General features: G+C 36.4%; 1 protein-coding gene across 1 annotated transcript in view; it reads left to right on the top strand.

Annotated features, from left to right (window-relative positions):
* The first annotated feature begins 356 nt into the window (after positions 1–356).
* MBNL3 (muscleblind like splicing regulator 3) overlaps positions 357–23,974 on the top strand; it is a 161,098-nt gene continuing 137,480 nt past the window's right edge. Inside the window, exon 1 of the mRNA XM_025371857.1 lies at positions 357–612. Within this exon, the coding sequence (XP_025227642.1) occupies positions 436–612 (177 nt within the window). The 5' untranslated portion in view covers positions 357–435. The remainder of the gene's footprint in view (positions 613–23,974) is intronic.

Raw genomic sequence — 23,974 nt, 5'->3', positions numbered from 1 at the left:
AAATAGAGAGAAAAACTTTTCTCCCCCTGATCTGAGACCATTCCACAAATCAAAGGGCAGCCAGCAGCATATGTTTTTTACAAGAATAATTGAAAACATCAACTGCAGAGCACAGAATTCTTTTGAAAGTCTGCTGGTTATTTCACATAAATTCGGCAAAGGAACAAAATAAAGCATTCATTATCTTAACAGTTGGCTTCTTAGGAGTTGGTCTCTAATTTGATTTTTAGTTATTCTGATAGTTTTTATGATTGGCTTTTTGTTTGACTAGACCAGATTTGACTTTAATGAAAACCTAAGTGTTAACAAATAGACGTTTCACCAAAGCAACCTGTTATCTCTTCACACTTAGTTTGAATTCATTTTTAATCCTTTAATAGTCCACAATAATATTGTCCTAAAGAGGGTACATTGGATTTTAATTTTGCTTTCAATATGACGGCTGTCAATGTTGCCCTGATTCGTGATACCAAGTGGCTGACTTTAGAAGTCTGTAGAGAATTTCAGAGAGGAACTTGCTCTCGAGCTGATGCAGATTGCAAGTTTGCCCATCCACCAAGAGTTTGCCATGTGGAAAATGGTCGTGTGGTGGCCTGTTTTGATTCTCTAAAGGTGAGTCCCATCTGAATGCACATAATTTAAATTTGTTGATTTCTGTGTTTTTTGAAATACGATGTGCTTTGAAATGAGTAAAATTAATAATAGCATGAAAGTGATAAATTTTGTTTTTTTTTTTTTTTAAAAAAACAGAATGGCAAGATAGAAGGTCTTAAAGTCAGAATGGCTTAACGACAAAATGTCTTAATTCTTTGTGTTTGTAGAGCTAAGCCAAGTCTAAAGCTCATTCCACCAAAGACCACTTACCACTTATCAAAACAGATACACTTAAAGAATAAAAATTGAATAATTTTTGTAGCAGTGAGGGATTGTAGTCTTGCTATCATTTACTTTTTTGTATATGATTTAGATGTTACAGTGATCATAATCGTCATGTAACCTAGAGAAGCCCTTCACTGAATTATAGCTTATTATCCATAGTACCAAAATGCACTTGGGAGGGACCAGTCAGCTTTCAGAGGATAAATAAGGTCAGACTGAGGGAGTATAAGGTTTCCAGAAGGAAAATTATAGCGTTTTGAAGTATCTCAAAGTATATTTTGAACCTTTAACTTAAACATATTGCTATAAAACTAGGTTCACTTAATTTTCCTCCTGGACAGCTGATTGACCAATTTCAGATTTGTAAGTATATTTTGTAAGGAAAGCCCTATTACCAAAGTCATCAAGCCTGAGTATTACATACTAGATTATAAACAAAATATGAGGGCAGATGAGGTATTATATAGGACAGGATGTATATGATTGCAGAAAAAGAAAATGTAGTCATTTTCATGTTTTATTCATAGTTATCCTTAAGGATAAAAAGTACAAATTAAAACATAGAAGCAATAAATTGTAATGGATTTCTGGTTTAATTAATAAGATTTGCTACAATGCATTTGAGATTTTTTTCAAAATATGTCAAAATGAATTAAGCTTAACAAGAACCTTTTCAGTTTCTTGATATTGTTTTACCCTCATCATGACCAGTGACCAATTTTACCTCATTAACATTTTTATTTATGGCTGCATTGGCTAACAGAGATGTATCCCTTAGTGTGATGGTTTCCTCAGGAAACATTTTCTTAAGTGATATACAGGTTAAGTATCTCTTATCTGAAATGCTTGAGACTGAAAATGTTTTCGATTTTTTGGATTTTGGAATATTTGCATATCCATAAAGAGATATCTTGGGGATGGGACTCCAGTCTAAACATGAAATTCATTTACATTTTACATATACTTTTTACACATAGCCTGAAGGTAATTTTATACAACATTTTGAATAATTTTGTGCATGAAACAAAGTTGTGTACATTCAACTATCAGAAAACAAAAGTGTCATTATCTCAGCCACCCATGTGACATCATGTTGGCACTTAAAAAGTTAAGGCTTTTGCAGCATTTTATACTTCAGGTTTTCAGATTAGAGATGCTCAACCTGTACTACTTAAGGAGTTACTTTTACCTATTTCGTGATTACTAGTTTGCTTTTTTTTTTTTTTTTTTTTTTTCAGACCATTCCATTTTAAGAATACAAACTTGTTATTGTAAAGATAAAGGTAATTCCTACCATTGAAAATCTCTGAATTGCCTTTATTTGTGGTAGACATTATGACTAAAGAACTTACTTTGTTTTCTTCATTTTGGTTTCATTTAAGTTTCATCTACAATTATTTTGTGTATTATTTAAATCTGCTGCTACAGGGTTGGGCATTACTTTGAAGGGGAAAAGATTGCTGAGTTAGTTGGGGGAAAAAATGAGGTATCTTTCATCCAGTCCATATAGAGGGTCAGGAACTGCAGTAGGAACTTTGCATGTGTTGTTTCAGGAGATCTGGGGTACAGTCCCAGCCTCTGTATCTGACCTCGGGCAACTTAACCTCACAATCTTTGAGTGACTTCATCTCTAACAGATAGTTAATATCTTCTCTACCTAACTTCTGTGATTATTGTGGAGACTGCAGTAAGCTAGTACAAATGGAAAACCACATATCACTATAAAAGTGAATTAAATAAAAGGTTTTCTTCCTATCAACTAAATGTTTGTTGGAGGCATTCTTTAATAAAGTTCTATTTAGTTAGGGTTTATTATTTAAAATTACAAACTCATGTTCTAAAGGTACATAACCAAATCTAGTTGCTGTGTGATATTAGTTGTTCAAACTAAGTATAACTGTTTTGTGGTTGCTCTGATATAGAGTTCCGTGCAGGCTTTGTAAATTCTATCTTTCCGAACATCATAGAATGTGAAAGGAGATGTGTGATCTTCCTATTCATTAATAAACTCAGGTCAGTAATTCCATTTAAAGGCAAAAGAGTGCCATAAACTAAACATTTTGAAGAAAAGTACTAGGGAAGGTGACTGTTTACAAAATGCGTACTGCACTACAACTTTAGAGCTTGGAAAGTGTTTAATTCAGAGACAAAATAGATAATGGCCAATGAATATTAATAAGCCACTTAATTATTTAAATAAGTTGTCTACTCACTGTATCTAGTATTTTTAAAGTAATGTTTGCATCATGTTAATATCCTGATGACCAGTCACAAAGGGTAAAGATGATTTACATAATCCTTACATTCTCATATTTTTGTGAAACCCTTAATATTTCAAATATATAAAAGCCTTTCAAACAATTATTTAATTTGCCATTTAGATACCACATTAATCAGAGTTCCATGTCTGCACAAGAGCTTTGTAGTTCTTATCCATGACATGCATGAAAGTTAAATTAAGCTGAGGGTAATTGACCTGTGTGCATTGTACTAGTATCATATCTATAATACACAAATAACATACTTTCGTGGTTACTGCAGCATTTCCTACTTCTCCTGAGTTTTTATAATTGAAACACTGTTGAACTTCATCTGTATACTATTTCTTCTCTCATGAGTGATTAAATAACTGAAGCAATCATTTGATGAGTTTTGGGCTGCTGCTTTTGTTTTTGTTTTGTTTTGTTGTTGTTGTTGTGTAAGAATTCTATTAGTACTAGCTACTCTACCAGATGATGGTTATTGCCTTAATAACAGGTACAACAGATACAATGTTCTAACTCACCTTGTAATGAGGGAATATTATGAAAATAAGAAGGGCAAATTGGATGACTGATTGTGTATTGTGCTGAAGTGCTGTGCCTATCAATCCATGAATGTTGAGTGCTCAGTGATGAAGGCAGCACCATCTTCAAATGGAAATCTAGTGCAGTCCATGGATTAATTTCCAACTACGTAGAATGGTCTCATATCATGTTAGTATGCAGCTGTTTTTGACTCCGTTGCCTTGTGGACTGGGCATAATCTGTCTCCAAAGTTCTCTTTAAATATTGCTTAATCCATTCTATGCCAATTTCTTGATACTACAATTTGCCATTGATCTAGGTTGGTATTTTTAGTGAATGTTCCTTGGATTTAATGAAGAGTCGTCATTTTTAAAACGAAATCATTATTTGTGATTGTTTTCATAGCCAAGTTATTCTGCTTCAGTAATATCATGATGTCTTGAACCTTTCCCTCTATACTTGAAGCAATGTGTTATCAGTCACTTTTTATCGAGGAAGGATATAAATGTTGTCATTATTTCATTATGACAGGTCAACACCCATCACATCTACCCACCCCTCTTACCACTTTCGGTAGTTTTGTGCCAAGAATTTCCTGGTAAAGGCTATAGCAGCAGACATAGTTAGAGGATACTCAAGCTAACCTATATACATTCCTTAAGAAATGGGAACTGGGTGAGGAATGCACATAAAACAGTCACATGCTGTGTCTTCAAAATCACATATGATCACAAGAAAAATAATATTTTGACAAGTGAAACCTGTTGTATAAGCATATGGATATGAATCTATCCTTGTAGGTCAAACTGACCCGAGTTACCAGTATATTCTGTAATAGCACCACTAGTCACAGCAGTTTTCATTAGTTTAAAATTTGACTATTTTTGACTGAATACTTACTCATCCCTATTTGCTAAGGGAAAGTTTACCAGAAACTAGACACCTAGCAACACAATCCCAAGGGTCACTGGATTATGCAAGACTTAGCACCATTTATCAGCTCCATCAGAGAGGTCTGTCTACACTATAAAGACACATAAGCAGCACCTGTCATCCTGAGAGTCAAGGAAAATAACATTTTATTTAAGGATCTCTATTTTCTATGATGCTAATCTTCAAAAGGAAGTATCTTTGGTAAAAGTCAATGCTATTTTGAACATTTCAAAAACCTCTTTTGAAAGGAAAATAGAATTGTAATTATAGGTTGGTGCGGAAGTAATTGTGTTTTTTGCCATGAAAGCAATGGCAAAAACTGCAATTACTTCTGCACCAACCTAATGGTACCCAAACAAATACATATTGATAGTTCAGCCTCACCTTTTAAACATTTTATTTTGAAATATTAATAATTTTAGGCTTACAGAAAAGTTACCAAAGTAATACAGGAAACTCCTGTATACTTTTTATCCAGATTCTCCTAATGTCAACAACTTACACGCCATGCATTGCACAGTTATCAAAACCAGGGAATTATCACTGGTACAAGATTCTTAAGTAAACTAGAGAACTTATTTGAATGTCACCAATTTTCTTCCTAATGTTAGTTTTCTGTTCCAGGATCCAATCTAGGATCCCATATGGCATTTATTCCTCATATCTCCTTAGTCTCCTCCAACCTGTGACACTTTCTCAGTCTTTCCTTGTCTTTCATGACCATGACACTGAGGATGAATACTGGTCAGTTATTCTGTAAAATACATCTTACTTTGTGCTTATTGAATGTTTTCTCATGATTAGACTGAGGTTATGTGGTTTTGGCAAATAAAAAAGAAACCCACACACAGAAATGATGTGCGTGACATATGAGGGTATGTGATGTTGATATATGTTATTCATTATGTTAACTTTAATCACTTGGTTAAGGTGGCATCTACTGGGTTTCTCTACTGTAACATGACCAGTTTTTCTTTTGTAAAAACTGTTAACTGTGTCTCCCATTTATTCGTCATCCCCTACAATATGCCATTGATCATAATGGGCATCCCAATGTCCTAGATGTTAAAAAGTGAACAAGTGTCCATCTTAGAAGTGATTGGTAATGTACTTCTGTAATTATGGTCAATCAAGAAAGAGAGCAAGGGAAAATGGACCAAGAGCGTGACAGAGAAAATAGAAGCAACAAGTCACCAGAAACACAGAACACTGGAGAGTGAGAAGTCCTAGAAGTGGTGTGATATATGTGTGCCTATCATATACTCCTGCAGAGTGTGACAGCTGTCCCCTTCTGGTTCACGGCCTTGGGACTTAGCCATAAACCAGAAACAGTCCCTGTCTCCATGGTACAGACATTCTCATTGTGAGTTGGAGGAGGAGCAGGTAAAAAAATAATTAAATATGGCCGGGCGCGGTGGCTCACGCCTGTAATCCCAGCACTTTGGGAGGCCGAGGAGGGTGGATCACGAGGTCAGGAGATCGAGACCATCCTGGCTAACATGGTGAAACCCCATCTCTACTAAAAACACAAAAAATTAGCCAGGCGTGGTGGCAGGCGCTTGTAGTCCTAGCTACTCCGGAGGCGGAGGCAGGAGAATGGCATGAACCCGGGAGGTGGAGCTTGCAGTGAGCCGAGATCGCGCCACTGCACTCCAGCCTGAGCGACTGAGCCAGATTCCATCTCAAAAAATAAATAAATAAAAATAAATAATAATAATAATTAAATATTCAGGATAACAATATATTGTCAGGTGTGAGGAAAGGGTACAGAGAATGGCAGGGGCTACTGTTTTAGATACAGTGGCCAGGAGGCCTCCAATGAGGTGACCTTTGAGGAGAGGCATGCAGGAGATGAGGGGACAGTGAAGAGGATTTCTAAGAACACTCCAGGCAAGGAGAATGGTGACAGCTGAGGCCCTGAAGCTGGCGGCAGCCTGGTGTGTGTGAGGAAACTCAAGGTCACTAGTGTGGCTGGAGGAGAGCGGTGAAGGGGGAGGGCAGTGGGAGATGAGGGCAGGGAGGTCCTGGGGGTGGGGAGATCAGGTGGGGCTCTGTGTATCATACTGAGGACTTTGGATTCTGTTCCAAGAGCTGGAAAGGTTGACATAATCGGGGGAAAGCAAGCCCACACAAAGCAGAGGTGTCTATTCTTTATATTTTTAAATGGAAAAGAGAATAATTTCCACGAAGACAAATAACTCCTGTTTATAGGTAAAGTAGAAGTCAAACGGTGCCCAATCCCTATTCTTCACTCCCTTCTTTCTATGACTTGTACATCAACTAGAGTTCATGCCCCAGTGATGGGGGATTATCAATAAAGAAATCTCATGTGAGGAAAGAGTTAACATAGCAGGTTTGGTGGCTTACTCTTTGCATGTCTCCAAGGGAAACCTTAACTATCCCCTGGGAATGTGGCCACCATTCATTTTGTCACTGATTGGTTATTGTGTTGTATACACCTGGAACAATGGACCATGACATAACAATTTGTCAGGGTTGCTTTGCTCAAGATCAAGATTGATGACTGATTCATTGTTAGGGTCCTGGATTACAGTTGCCATGGCCAGTTGGTAGCAGGCTGTGCATATGTGATCAGGACCCATCTGCACCTCAGACGTTGAGACTAGAACTGGGCTTCCCAGGGTGGAGACATTCCATACATGCCTCTGTAGTTTGCTACTAGAGAGAGAGTCCTTGTGCGTGTGGCTTCGAACTAGAAAGAACATTGGAAGCTTGTGCTGGGCTTCTCTTGACTCTGCTGATACATTTATGTTTCCTGTTACTTTTCCTCTGTATTCCATGCTGTAATAAATTTTAGCCACGAGTGTAAGTTGCTATTGAGTCTGTGAGTCCTGGCAAATGTCAAAGAAGCTTTTCTGTACATTAGTATTTTTCGTATATTATTTGCTTGATTCTTTTTTTTACATTTTTATGTTTTTTATGAGAAGGGCTTGTTCATTTTGTTTCTATTTTTTAAAGTTTAATTTTTGAATGGATATTTTCATAATTCAAAAATTTATAAAAACAGTCATCAGCTGATGACTACATCAACAAAATGTGGTATATACATACAATGGAATATTACTCAGCCACAAAAAGGAACAAAGTACTGATCCATGCTACAACATGGATGAACCTTAAAAACATGATGTTAAGTGAAAGAAGCCAGACATAAGAGGTCACATATTGTGTTATTGCATTTATATGAAACATCAAGAGTTGGCAAATCCACAGAGACAGAAAGCAGATTAGTGGTTGCCAGGGTCTTGTGAAGGGCAGTAGATGGGTGAGTGAGGGATGAGGGGTATGGGAATTAACTGCTAATGGGTACAAGGTTTTTTTTTTTTAAGGGTGATGAACATGTCTTGGAATTAGATAGTGGTGATAGTTATACAACTTTGTATATAAATGCGTTAAAAACTGCTGATGTGTACACTTTAAAAGGGTGAGTTTTATGATTTGTGAATTATACTCAATGAGAAAGTTTAAGAAAATTCAACGATAATAGAGTATGCAGTGAAGTTTTCCCCTCATCTCTTTTTCCCAGTTAATCAGTTGACCTCCAAACTGATACTTTGGTTTTCCCTCTCCCACAGATATTTTATATATATATATACACACACACACGCACACACGAGCAAATATATCCATACTTATTTTCCATTTTTACACAAATAGTAGCATACCGTTTTCTTCCTTGCTTTTTTTAAGTTTAAAATATTAATTGTAAAAGATGGGATAAGCTATGTCATGCTGACACTAATAAATAGAAGCCTGGAGGTGCTATATTTATAATAAAGATAAAAAGAATTGCACACAAATACAGGATTCTAGTTAGTAAATCTGTTCCTCACAGGCATATGTAAGTATGTGGATACTGAGGTTGAACAACTAAATGTATATAGAGTAGATAATGAGAGCCTGTTTTCTCACTGTCAGAGAAAAAAAGTTAAAAATAAAAGGGGAAGGTTAGGATGAATGCTGTGGTATAGATTAGAAAGGACACATGAGTATGTATACAGATAGATACAGGAATAGATATTGATCTGTGTGTATGCATGGGTTATTATGTACGCTTTCATTTCCTAGCTCTGTCTAGGGAGGACCTAGAAGCAATTAACACCCCAACCGCAATGAGTATACATAGCACCCACATCTTTGTGTCTAATATCATTCTCCAATAACGGAACTAGGGATCTTTGGAATAATGGCTGATTCTGGACAGAAGCAGGGAAAATACAAGATGAGGCTGTAATGTCTTTTGGTGTAAGAATATAAGAAAGTGCTAGAAAAAGGGTGGGGGCATGAAAGAGAGCACAGTAGCCAATCTGAAGGAGCTCCCAATGACTGAAGTTGGAATAACTTGAGCAAGAAACTAAATGATGATAGTATAGAATTATAGCCCATAGAATAAAATAGATGCCCATGAGTCCATAGTTTACCAAAAAAAAAAAAAAAAAAAAAGAATAAATGGATAAGTTGGGGAGAAGGGACAACTCCTCCTTACAGAAGAATTCCAATTAATAAATGGAGAACAAATGAAGGAAACACAAAATCACTAGTAGGCAAATGCCATGGTAATAGTGGTTGCAGGCAAGATCCACTGATACATGCTGAAATCAGTGGGTAAAAGTTGGAGGAGAAACAGGATATTTGCATTGTCCCAAAGTATTTCTCCCAGGATATTTATCAATTAAAAGTGAAAAATAGACCAGGCATGGTGACTGGCTCATGCCTTTAATCCCATCACTTTGGGAGGCCAAGGTGGGAGGATCTCTTGAGGCCAGGAGTTTGAGACCAGCCTGGGCAATATAGCGAGACCCTGTCTATACAAAACATTTTTTTAAAAATTAACTGGGCATAATGGTGCATGCCTGTAGTCCCAGGTACTCAGGAGGCTGAAGCAGAGGATTGCTTGAGCCTGGGAGATTGAGGCTGCAGTCAGCCGTGATTGTGCCACTGCACTCCAGCCTGGGCAACACAGCAAGACCCTGTTTCTAAAATAAATAAATAAAGGGAAAATAGTCACTTTACAGTGGAGAAACCCAGCAGATGCCACTTTAACCAGGTGTTTAAGGTTAACATAATGAGTGATAAGATATAGCAATATCACATACCCTCAGATAGAATACACATCATTTCTGTGATATTCCTGCCAAAAAGACATGGTTTCCATCTAATCATGAGAAAACATTCAACAAACACAAAGTGAGAGGCATTTTACAGAATAAATGACCAGTACTCATCCAAAGTGTCATGGTCATGAAAGACAAGGAAAGACTGAGAAAGTGTCATAGATTGGAGGAGACTAAGGAGAAGGGAGGAATACATGCCATGTGGGAACCTGGACTGGATCCTAGAACAGAAGAATATTAGGAAGAAAATTGGTGACATTCAAATAAGATCTCTTGTTAAGAGTCTTGTACCAGTGTTAATTTCCTGGTTTTGGTAATTGTGTTATGGTTATGTAAGTTTTTAACAGTAGGGGAATTCTGGGTGAAGGGTATACAGGGACTCCAGGTATCATTTTTGCGATTTTTTTGTAAGTTCAAAATTATTTCAAAAGGAAGTATTTTAAAAGTTAGCTTTTTTAGTCTGTCCTTTGAGGCTCAGAAATATTGTCGGGTATTGTTTCTTTTCATTTTTATTTTTTTAAAAAACTTTGAGTATGGGGATGAGAAAACTCTAAAATCCATGTCATGACTGATCATGAGATTGCCCGCCCCCGACAAAAGCTTGATGACTCAGATAACTTAATAGTTAAGAAAGCACTCATACATATAAAAGCACTTCACAAACCTAGCAAATGAATAATTTTGGCTGTAGAAGGAAGAACGTTCAGTTCAAAATTGTTGCCATTTACAGTTGGGTAAACTGGTGATCCGTTGGGGGAGAGTTACTTGACCTAGTTCACATATGCAATTATCAAAAGAGCTTGATGACTCCAGCGTTCTTCCAATCATTATTCGGTCTTCTTTCCTATGGAGGAGAAGGAAATGGAGAAAACATCAATTAGTCTATTGCTTTAGTAAACCAAAAGCATCCAGCTCTTATCACAGTCATGCTGCTCCACATGACATTGGGACTGTCTGTGAAGTTTTGTGGCTCTCCTTTACTTTTTGCACTTAAAAGTGAGGGGTGGAGAGCCAACTTTTCCTTTGCTAATCCCTCCCTCTTTTAGTGTTTCTGATTCATGATAATTTAGATTAAGACTTTATTAACCTCCATATTTAGTTCATGGACAATTACTTGGATAACTTGTTTTGAAAATAGGGCAGAAGAGAAGAATTTTTAGACAAAGTTACCTAACTCTGTGGTACTAAATTTTGCTTAATTGATGAATATCAGAACACTGAGCTGTCTCTGCTCCCTTGTCCATCCTTCTCCCCAAACACTGCATTGTTGAGTTTGCTGACCAGAACTGGGGATTATAACTGTGCCTGCGTATCACATCTTCACTGCATAAAACTCACTGATGTCTGATTCTGTTATATTCTCATTAGTACGATGCCCTGGCCAACTGGGAAGAAACCTGTCATAGATCAGCTGAAATACTGCAGTAGCAATTCAGCCTTATTATGGGTCAAGTATTTTGTACAGTAATTTAGAATCTAATCCAACTTATTTAAAGTGTTGTTTTATGGGATCATAGCTCAAAATCATTTCTTCCTGGCCAAGTTGTAATTGGGCATCTGGTGAGAAAAGACTTGGGCTAGGGCCAGGCATGTATTCCCCAACCACTATTTGATGATACCATTAATACTGACCCTTTGCTACGGGAGCTCCATTAAGTAGGAGAGATTTGGAAATTTGAAATTTGAAAACTATTTTATGTCAACTATTTTGTCTAGAAGAAACTCTTAGATGTTAGGGTAATATACATCTGATCCTACTTGGTTAGTAAATAATCTTTTCATGTAGCATAGCTGAAATGAAGTCTTTTTCGCCATATCAGATTTTTTTGAAATGTGTATACAAGGTACTTCTGTGCATCTGGAAATAGCAATTAGTTCTTCTAGGAACATGACATTATTCATAGAACATTGTTTACTTACTGTTCTTTTTGCCCTTGCAGATGACCTTTCTGCATGTACCATCTTTGGGGTGACCCTTGTTTTCCTCTATCTCAGTGTGTCACTTGGTTCCTGACTTATGGGGTTATATATTCCAGAGGAATCTGAGCTGTCTGCTATTTTCTCTAAATACTCTTTTTTTTTTCTTCAGTGTTTATTCTGCTGCATAATTGGTCTTCAGTTTCTTAAATTTATGGTTTTTTTAAAATTTTTGATGTCTAATCCAGATTTGCAGTCCTGCTTGGGTTTTCAATGTTTTTATTTCTGTGCCTTCAATTCTCACCCCAGGGTCAAGTTTTACTGCTAGATGTCATTACAAGTTTATCTCACATTTTTTTGCCATCTTTCTTGATACTGTTCTCTTTGAAGTCAGTAAACAATTCCATTTGTTTTTCATCCTTTTATTTTCTAAATAATCTCCAGTATTTGGATTGAACCATGTTGTATCTAGAGATAGAGTAAATCACTTTTCAGTATCTTGTTTATGATGAGTTTATGTAAAATTGCTTAATGTCATGTCTAATCTGTTATTTAGTTAAGTAGATATGGCTATAGAATCTATCTGTTAGAAACAGTTTTGCAGCCATAACTCGGTCATAGGCATTTAAATGTATGCTTTAAATTGGATTTTTGTCTATCATAAATAAGTTTTTTTTCTGTTGAAGCTCAAATTTTTTTTAACCCACTGGAAATTGGTAGAAAATAAATTAGGCTTTGCTTCTACCTATATTCTTATGAGTAGATAGTGGACAGTGAAGGCAGTTTCCACATTGAAAACTATACAAAAATTTGAAAATATAAAGTCCACAGTAATATAAATGTATTACAGATGACAAATTCCCTTTAATTCCATTAAATATGACAAAAACCAAGACATGTCCTATGTATCAGTCATGATTTGTTAGCTAACTAACTGAATGGTAGTAATGTTCTAATTTCTGTCTTAGCATGCAAAAATGCAAACAGAAAACCTTTTTCTGTGACTTTAAACTCTTTAACCATCTTTTATATGCGTCTAAATACAGTGAGTAGATGACACTGTAGTATCAATAATCTCTTAGCTCCAAATACTTTTTAGAGGTCTCATTTTTAAAAAACCACATTGTTTTAAGACCACATTGTCACACTGTCTTAATATCTTTGTTCATCCACCTATTTGTGAAAGATAATAAAACTGAAGTAATAATTTGAGGATTTTTAATAGCTCCATGTACTCTGTGTTCTTGTTTTAAATATTTCACAAATACCTATCCTAGGAGTCGTTCCACTTAACAAACTTAATTTTTTCCAGCTTTTATAAAAATGTAATTTCTAGAGTTTCTGCAGTTTCCTGGTTATTTTACTTTTTTTTACTAACCAAAAACAGTGTTCTATATAGAAACAAATTCAGTTTTAACTTCAGTGTTACTAAAAAATTTTTAAAACCATAGCCATCCTTAATCTCCCAGTACCCCGCTGTAGGAAGAATTTGACTTTGGAATATTGTCTCATTTTTCAAAGGAGCCTGATAAGTAGTTTTGGAAAATGCCTTTTTCTTGGGTGAACTCTAGATGTAACCACTGAAAATATCTGAAATGAAACGTTCTATCAGCAAGTGGCATAAACACTGAAAATGCTGCTTTGTCACACATAACAGTTCTAACAAGGGCTCCTTATGCAGCCTTGAGCAAGTCATGGGAATCCTACTACCTCTGTTTCTCTTCATTTGAGAGCAAGCAGCAGCACTGAATTTATAAGACTATTTGGTTGTGGTTTCCTAGAAGGATTTTTATAAATGTCAGGGGTTATTTAATTCTGAAAGTCCTGTTAAATCCATTAAGAATTGTATGTACATTCAATTCCCCAAAGAAATGATTCATTCAACAAACATTTATTGCAATCTCTTACTTGTTAGGCACTGGGCTCAGTAATGTGGAGAATACAAGGTTAGGAAAGACGTGGTTCTTGCCTGACCTTTTAGTAGGAGGTTGCTTGTGTTATATGCCGTAAGCCAGATACAAACTAACAGCTAAAACAGTCCAAGGGCACAGGTAGGGACTGGGATTATATCCAGCAGTGGTGGCTGAAGATGCAGTCATGGGAGAGACACTGTTTGAGGTGTTATTTGAAGAAGGAATAGGAAGGTATTCCAGGCAGAGGGGATAACCTGAGCAAAGATAGAAGGGGAACACTGTGATATGTTTGGGGAGTCGAATGTTAAGTCAGAATGGCTGAAGCATGAGAAATGACACCATCAGCTTGTGCAAAAAAAAAAAAAAGATAGAAAAAAAAGACTGACAAGAGGAAGTACCTCTTAGAAAGCTGTTGAAGTATTGAAGGTATGAAATATTAAGGTTTTGAATTAGGTGGTCATGGTGGGAAGGAAAAACTAGTGATGGAATTGAGATTCAGATGAATCCTACATGGTTAAGTAGAAAGGAGTGGATGTTTTCCTCCAGCCTACTGACCTTGTGCTCATCTTAACATCAGATTTCTTTGAAGTTGCAGTGAAAGTCTGCCATACTTTTTGTTTTGTTTTGCATTAGATGCTATCTTGTCCACCATCATATCTTTTGTGCCTAGTACATGTTAGGACTTGGAAAAATATTTGTTGAATGAAACATGAGATTGTTGAAACACTTTGAGAGAGGGAGAATAAATATGGGCTCAACTGAGAGGTACACAGAGATCTCTTCATCTACAGTTGTAATTTCACTCCCAGTTCAGTTTTTACTCAAATATAGATGAAAATTGTATACACCCATGTGCCAACTTTCCTCACTCAACCAGATTTTAACCTAGATTTGATGGCCTACAGATTGCTGATATTTGCAAATTTAATTCCATCCCTTAGCATTATAGAAATGATATTTGGCTAAATGCTGTTGGATACTCCCCAACTGTTACATTTTGCGTGCTTTTACCTTATATACGGATTTAAAAACAAAATTACTTAGTGGCCATTGTTAAGTGTTATTTTTAAAATAATCAGTGTGATTATGTAGTAGTAGTCTAGCATTTTTTGTCTTAAAATGTTTGAGGTTGAATTTTACAGCAGATGGGTAGCTTGCAAATCAAGGTATTCTTGGAAGCATAATGAGTGCTAATAAGGTGATTCTGAATCAAGTATGAGCTCATAATCTTCAAAAAGGGATTTTGTGAAAAAGGTGACTGCCTAGTTCAAAAATATATATATTTAAAGTTTATTAAAGAACTATTGTTCTAAATACACAATGACATTTTCAAAGTCCAAAAAGTTTGAACATAGAAAGACAAAGAAATATTATAATAGAGCCCATGAATTAACACTTAAAAAACCCCACAGTAACTGTAATTTAGTCCAAGCAATATGCTTTTAAAAGAAATGGGAGAAATAATAAGAAAGTAATTTCAACATGGAAGTTTAAGAAAGGATCTCTAGGCTCATGTACTGTATCTTGGAGTTTGTATAGTCAGCCCAGTCTCTTAGACTTTCTCCATGTTCATCTCCATTCCTGGATAGTGATTGCTGGTTTTCTGAACAGGCGATCCTTAGGTCTTAGTGCAATCCTTAGTAACCAAGATACGATTCAGGTTTGGACAACTGACTCTGCTTTCAAAAACAGGGAAGGTGTCTGGAACATTTGAGAAAAGTGTTTCAACAACAACAAAAAACCTTAAAATGATTTTTAAATATTTAGCAGCATTCAGCTGGTGTCAACATTTGGCAATGATTTCCATAATTGTGACTTGCATATTTTAATAGGCAACTGACAGATAAAACAGAACCAAGACTGTCTCCCCCTTTTTCCAAATTCTTGAGGCCTCACTTTAGTGGCATGTGACATTTACTCATCTTTGAAATGATAAAACATTTAAACATGTTTCACTTATTTCTCCCCAAATTTTCCTATTGTCCCACTAAAGAAATACCTTTAAAAAGTGGCATTGCTTCCAAGTCAGAGAAAGAAGGAAGGAGGAAAGGAGGGAAGGAGTGAGTGAAGAAAGAAAGCAATTAGGAGACACCCATTGAGAAAGGCTTTTCATTCTGAAATACTTCAGCTCCAATAATAATGTATTTGTAACAAAAACATAAGGAAAGTGTAATGAATAGAGTAACATACTCATGAAAAGAGGGTAATATAAGAGAGTAGGATTCCTCCACCCCCAAGAGAGAATTATTTGTGCCATTTTTATCACATATTTTTCATTATGAACTCCTCTGCTTTCATTGAAGCAAAAATGAATAGCTGTGATTAATTATGGCCCAGAGAAGTCTCATTCTCCCCATGGAACTTGCTCTTCCTCATTTTCAACAGCACCACTAAACATGCACCACTAGTTACCTTTGATCTCCCTACTGTTCACAACCTCCAAGCAGGCGTCAAGTCCTAGGTCCCCCGCCAGCACAACTACTCATGCCTCTGTAGTTATGGGAGAGAGAAGATTTGTAAACTCCTTGTGGGCAGTTTCCATGGCATAATCTTTTTCATTTCTTCCACAGTATCTAGCACAAGTTTTTACTTTTATGCAGGAGAGGTATTAAACAGTATGCCTTCTTTTATCAGACTATAGGAGCAAATGCAATTCAGTACATTTTCCTATTTACTGTGGTTGCCAGAAAGCTCACAGCTATGTTTTGGGCCCAGCTGCAGCAATTAAACTTAGTCTAGAATTTTGAAGTTTTAGCTGCAGCAATTAACCTTAGTCTAGAATTTTGAAGTTTTTGATACAATTATCTCCATTGTTCCACCTTCCCCATTATATCAGTCTTTACAGTTACTGTAATAATCTTACTGCAAAAATATCTTTCTTGAAGGTCATTTCGAAGCCTTTTGGGAAGAATGTAATTGTCTAAGTAGTAAGAGAGCAAGTCAACAAGAGAAGGGGCTAATTCCATTTCTGCATTTCTTATTTGCAGCTTATAAGGCTATCTGAGTGATTTTCATTTGGACATGTTAATGTATTCCAGGAATTCCAGTATGGTTAACTGGGGGCCTCAGTTTAAAATGGGCTTCCAGTGATACTCAGAAGTAAACCAAATGCAGCTGGGGCTACTTGTAAAACAGAAAGGAATAAATAACAAATACTTGACACTCCTTAGATGTTCACTTTTTTTCATTAGGAAAAAAAGTAGAAAGGGTTGTATGAGATGTGTTTTTTCCTTACTTCCTCGCTGCAGGGTGCAATTGATGAACTTGTATTCAGTGCTTGTTTTGAAGTTTAGTAATCTATTGATACTTAAGCTTTTGATCGTCTGTGCTGAAATGCTGTGGTCAGCATTACATTGTTTGCCTAATCGATGTGGAAAGTATTTTCCTCCTTTTAGCTTGTCTTTTTTCTAGGTATCTTTTTTTTAGGGGTGAGGAGAAGGGGTAATGTTCTCAAATGATTGGGATTTCTATAGTGAGTAAAGGTGTGAGTTTATTGGAGAGCTGAGGGGCAGTTTTTAAAGAATCCTTTATTCGTTCAAATTTGAGTACATAGCAAACATTTAGAAAACACTCTGGAAATGTTTATACAGCAAATGTAAGCAACATACAACACAGAGCTCTCATATACATACTTACCATCATAACTAGTAGCCCTACTTTGTAAACAGAAAATGAATGTGTTTCCCAGGAGTAGTAGAATAGATTTTGAGAAGGCCAATCCTTCTTCATGACCTAGACTGGCCTTCTTTTACGTGGCTGCTAACATAATTACTGATGTCAGAGATGTAGAATTAAGGTGTCCAGATTCCTTCAGTATGACCTTTTGGAAACTGAATTATCAGTACCATAAGAAAATGCTTAGCAAATAACTAAATCCATTGTCAGATAGGACAATATTCCCTTAGAGCAGGGGTTCTCAAAAGTATGGCAGATGGACTAGCAACATCAACTTCACCTGGATGCATTTAGAAATGTAAATTCTCACCTCACCCACACCTACTGAATCAGAAACTCTGTGGGGAGGCCTGACTCTTTCTGTTTCAAGAAACTCTCCTGGTAATTCTGGCAAATACTGAAGTTTGGGAACCATTAGTTTAGAGAAAACGATAATTGGTTTAGCAGGGTGTCAATTAAGGATGATGTTTCAAAGCTTCATAATTCTCAGGACTCTGTCTTGTTCCTCCAATGCCTCTTCCTTCCTCACCACTTGTTCAAACGGCCCTTTCTTGATATATATTCAGATCTGTTGGAAGGGAAATGATGTCTATTCTGGAAAACTAATGTTTCTTTCGGAGACCTATTATATTTTCCCTCCAAGGAGCATCACAATGCTTTTTAGCTGATAAAAGGCTCTGAGAGGTATTGCATGAAAGACAGTTTAGTTCTGTTAACTGCGTGTTAGTGCAGTTTAGTTCTGTTTAACCCAAGAATTTCTCTAAATCCTTTGATCATAGAACCCTGTCTTTGTGGAGCATAGAAAAACTTATGGAATATTATATAACAGGTAATTGGGCAAGAATCATGCTGATGTCTAAATGTGTGGAACCCAAAAGAAATGAAGTTATTTTAATTATCTGCCTATTATAACCCTTTGAAAGGATTAGTGACTTTTTTGTACCCCAAAAGGTGTATTGTAGGTGTTGCTAGCTGCCACATGTGGACCTTCAAATTTTCATATGTAGCAACTGTGAGAACAAAAGGGTGTGTGTATGTATACACACACACACACACACACACACACATAGTATATTCAGACATTTCACATTTATATGAGTCAATCTTCACTTCCATAAGGTTAGCCTATTAAAATGAAAAATCAGAAAAATGAAAAATTGGCTCAAACATCTATAAACAGTTTTCTAACGAGATTCGATTTTATTATTTTACCAATTTATTTAAATGATATTTAAAATCACTTTGCTATAATTGTTTAAAAATATTTTAAGCACCATTAACATCTTTTATAGTCTCTTATTTGACTTTGTCTTTCTAACTTACCAGGAAAAAATGACTTGCCTGGTTTCTTGTTATCATTTTAATATATGTTATAAGTAAAATATAACAGTACCCATGGCCAAATTAGAATAAAAATAGTACCAACTACAGTGTGATGCTCCATGCTTTTTTATATAATACAAATGACTTTGAATGTTTTATTCATTATGATTTTAAAGTGGATGTTCGTTATGCTAAATCTTAAAGAAGCTTGTGATGGTAAAAGAGTGTCTCTTGACTAGATAAACTAGTCTCCTAAGTAGGCATTGGCTTATTACCATTTGAAAAGGAGCAATAATTCTTTTCTACTTTTAGTTATTTACGAGGATGAAATTAAAACTTGGATATGCTTCTTTATCCTCTGCCTTTCCACCTAGAATACTACTAAGTTGTGGGAACAGCAACTGTTTGACAGTAATATCCATTTCTAATAAGAGAAGTGTCCTCAGTTTCCTAACATTATACATATACAAATTCCCTCCCTAGGCACATGGTAATTTATATTACTCATATAATTGGTAATTACTCTATGATAATATATTACCTCTTTTAGGGAAGTAAAATGATTTAAAGTAGTTATAATCTGTCAAAGTTATTATACTTAATTCTCGGGAAATATTTTAGTTCTGTTGTAAAGAACTAATAAAGAAAAATATATTTTTTACATTTTGTACTGATTTTACTTCCAAAACATACTAAATTTTACTTTGTTCCTTTATTCTTTCAAAGCACCTAGAAAGTATGTAGGGGCAGGAATTATTTCTAGAGAAGCTAGCACAATTGGAAAATAATTTACTGATGATCTAAAAGTAATTAGAATTAAGGCCACTTGAATCTCAGCTTAATACTCTTTCTAACAAAATCCTGTATTCCTATTAAAACTTAAATTCATTTCTTCTTGGGAACAAATACATTAGAGGACAGAGTATGAACAGCCTGTGACCTGCTTCCAAAACAGTTAATTCACATAACAGTGGATTTATTTGTTATTGTTATTATTTTCCCTATTATATTGTCTTTAGAAGTATTAGTATACTTTTGGATTCTGTATCCTCAGTTGTCTAGTCACTTTTTTTTTTTTTTTCTGAGACAGGGTCTCACTCTGTTGCCCAGGCTGGAGTGCAGTGGCAAGATCATGGTGAGAGACAGGACTAGCTGGATTTCCTAGGCCAACTAAGAATCCTTAAGCCTAGCTGGGAAGGTGACCACATCCACCTTTAAACAGGGGGCTTGCAACTTAGCTCACACCTGATCAATCAGGTAGTAAAGAGAGCTCACTAAAATGCTAATTAGGCAAAAACAGGAGGTAAAGAAATAGCCAATCATCTATCGCCTGAGAGCACAGGGGAGGGACAATGATCGGGATATAAACCCAGGCATTCCAGCTGGCAACAGCAACCCCCTTTGGGTCCCCTCCCATTTTATGGGAGCTCTGTTTTCACTCTAATAAATCTTGGTACTGCACACTCTTCTTGTCCGTGTTTGTTATGGCTTGAGCTGAGCTTTCACTCGTCATCCACCACTGTTGTTTGCTGCCGTCGCAGACCCGCCGCCGCAGACCCAACGCTGACTTCCACCCCTCCAGATCCAGCAGGGTGTCCGCTGCACTCCTGGTCCAGCGAGGCACCCATTGCCGCTCCCAGTCGGGCTAAAGGCTTGCCATTGTTCCTGCATGGCTAAGTGCCCAGGTTCGTCCTAATCAAGCTGAACTAGTCGCTGGGTTTCGAGGTTCTCTTCCATGATCCACGGCTTCTATTAGAGCTAGAATACTCACCACATGGCCCAAGATTCCATTCCTTGGAATCCATGAGGCCAAGAACCCCAGGTCAGAGAACAAGAGGCTTGCCACCATCTTGGAAGTGGCCCACCACTATCTTGGAAGCTCTAAGAACAAGGATACCTGGTAACAATGACTCACTGCAGCCTCAACCTCCTGGGCTCAGGTGATCCTCTCACCTCAGCCTCCCGAGTAGCTAGGACAGCAGGCATGTGCCACCACACCCAGCTAATTTGTGTGTGTGTGTATATTTGTTTTTAGTAGAGATGGAATTTTACCATGTTGCCCAGGCTGGTCTCGAACTCCTGTGCTCAAGCAGTCCTCCACCTCAGCCTCCCAAAGTGCTAGGATTACAGGCGTGAGCCACTGCACCCAGCTCACTTTTTATATAACAGGCAGATTATCTACTGTCATCATCAAAATGTCTATAACCCTTCATTTTAAAAAGCTGTGGAGAAACCTAAATGATAAATCACAGAATAGAATTGATATGTTTATCTTATTGGCATGTTTACATGATGCAGCCACATATTAATTTGTGTTTGAAACCCTTTAGTTTTATTTTGTGAATAATATTTGCTTAACCAAAAATAAATTGCCAATAAAGAAAAGAAAAGAAAGAAAAAAACTTGTACATTTGAAGCACTGAAAAAGTCAAACCGTAGTGCCTAGGCCCGCAGATCGTCACCTCCACTTTGCAGTATCTCAAAATATATCTACTTTACAGTCATTTAACTAAAACCTCTGAAACTGAGCTTTCGGTGGGGTAGTCTTTTGTGAAATGGTGTGTGCAGTTCATGTGCGTTCTCATTTGCCTTTGTCCTTAGGGGAATGAAATGCTTCAGAAGAACACTTTGTACCATTTTGTGTTAAGGTTGATCTTTTCTCATCATTTGGAGACTTTCTCTGCTTTGTGATAGTGTCAAACCTACAGCACTCACTTGTCATCTGAGTAAACTTGCTTCTGAATGGCACTATGGTGTTTTTAAAAGATTCTTCTCTTAGGGTGGTGATGATAGTCATGAAGTTCACAAACCACCTCTTTCATTGAGACCTACTTCCATCGGTTCTCAATCTCCATGGGATATTGCTAGACTGTTACTTCTGTCAAGTCACGGCCGTTTATGCTTAAGCCCTCATGACCCAACTCCTGATAATTGGACATTGCTTCTCCCAAACCAACTAGCAAAATGCTACTGTGCAAACATTTACTAAAAAGCTGTGTTAACAGATAACATGTTTATGCTAATTGTTCTGCTTCAGGAATTATGGAAGGCTATTTCTAACATTTGGTTACCTAGGGCCAGGTGCAGTGGCCCTCACCTATAATCCCTAGCACTTTGGGAGGCTGAGGCAGGTGGATTGCTTGAGCCCAGGAGTTCTAGACCAACACGGGTAAACCCCGTCATTATAAAAAATACAAAAATTACCTGGGCATGGTGGTGTGTACCTGTAGTCCCAGCTACTCAGGACACTGAGGTGGGAGGATTACCTCAGCCTGGGGAAGTTGAGGTTACAATGAGCTGTGATGGTGCCACTGCACTCCAGCCTGGGCAACAGAGTGAGACTCTATCTAAAAAAAAAAAAAAAAAAAAAAAAAACACACACACACACTTCAGTTGCCTTGTCTTATTCATTCTTAAGTCATTCAAGATCCCTGGGTTTTGAACAAAATAAATTTGCCATAAATTTGGGCTAGTAACTAGTGTCTGGACATACCTACAGCCAGTTGATATGCAGTCTTTGTTATAATCTTAGAGGGTAAGTGGTGGCCCAGACAGTATAAATATTTGAACCAGCTCATTCCTCTATTTAGAACTGTCACAGTATTATGAAGCAAAGTATCCTGATTGAGTATGAGCTCTGGACACAGAGCACACAGGTTCAAATCCCAGCTCTGCTGCTTATTAGTTATGTCAGCTTGAGCATGCTTTTTCACTTCTCAGTGCCCCTGTTTCCTCAATTGCAAAGATTAAATGAGATAATGCATATAAAGCACTTTGAACAATGCCTGGCATGTGGTAAATCCACAATAAAGTTAGCCATTAATATTCAGGTAGACATGGTGTGAAAAAATTGAAACCAGTTTACAGTATTCTAAAAATCTCTCCAATTAGTTTTGTTTTTTTATGACTAGTTTTGTTTTTAAAATTAGTTTATGTTTTATGACTACTTTCATGATATTAATAGAAAATATAATTTTACAGGGGCCTCAACCTGGTGTCTAAATGTGTATCAACAATTGTCTCATGCCAAGTAACATGAGCTAAAGCTGTATATGCAAATATCTGCAGCTTATTCATAAGTGATCTGAATTAGTTAACATCAAAAGGGTCATTTGACCTTATATGCAAGAGTCTAGTATACCAAGTCAATGCAAAACATGAAACAATGTAAAACCAAATTAATAGACTAGTTATCTTTAGTAGAAAGATGAGTGTAAAAGATTAGCGCACTGATGTTTTACACTACGTAGTTTCTTTCGTTCTATCCACTTTGTCAAAATCTTTGAGAATGGAATTTGATTTACCTTATATAACAGACATAAACTGACTTTTTTTTCAGAAAGACATGTTTTCTGAAGTTTTCTAATTATATCTTGATTTTGAGGGAAAGCACAATGGAGCTAGAGTAGATTTATTTTATTTATTTTTCCTCACCAAAATAAGGATTCTGCTAATTAAAAGGCACTGACTAGAATATCACCATGGCCTGAATGACCCCAGAAATCTTTTTGTGCTTAATATAAAGGATGCACATTTTTAATGAACACTACATCCTTAGACGTGTACTACTCTTTTAATAAGTCTTATTCCAGCTGTTTAAATTGACTAAGGGAGTACAGTTCATAGATTTTGAAGCTAACTAATTAACTCTCTGTTCTTTGCTTTATTTTTTTCTTGTTCTGGGTGTGGAGATATGCATCCTTTGGTAGTGGTCATATTTCAACTTCTTCTCTGTAAGACCATGAGACATTTATGGTTGAGGCATTGATTTATTTTAAAGCAAAAAGCCTCCCTTTATCACTATTTTCTTTAACCCCATTTCTAGTTACATTGTTTGTGGAGGGCCTTGTTTAGTTCTTTAAATACTGGGAACAGTTTCATCATCATTAAATATTAACTGCTCACTGGAAGCAGAAGGTGAGCTTAATTAAGGTTGCAGTATTTACTAAATTTGTGAGAGGAACATTTTAAGACACACACATATATGAAAGAGAGAGAGAGAAAGAAAAAGAAAAATAATCTCAGCAGTTTCTTTAGAGCTTTGTCAATTGTGTTCACATATCTGAAACATTTCATCCCAAATGAAAGTTACATTTTGGATGAAACTTAACATACTTGGTAGATATTCATGCCAGGCAGAATAGATCTTTATTTTTAGAAGAGAAAGCATTTGTATCAATACCTTGTTTTCGTGTCTGTAGAACAAAAATAAACAGTAAGTTGGCCTAATTTTCAGATACTTTTTAAAAGAATCATTTGGCTAAAAATGCCACTTAAATACATGATACATTTAGAGTTTGGAATTTTCCCTGGGCATATGCCTGATACTCTAAACCTCATACAATTGTGTTTTATTTTTAATTAGTAATTATTATGGGAACATAATAGTTGTGCATATTTGTGGGATACATGT

Source organism: Theropithecus gelada, chromosome X (genome assembly GCF_003255815.1).
Source record: "Theropithecus gelada isolate Dixy chromosome X, Tgel_1.0, whole genome shotgun sequence".
Taxonomy (NCBI): Eukaryota; Metazoa; Chordata; class Mammalia; order Primates; family Cercopithecidae; genus Theropithecus; species Theropithecus gelada.
Note: the sequence above shows the minus strand (reverse complement) of the source record. Positions and strands in the feature narration are given on the sequence as shown.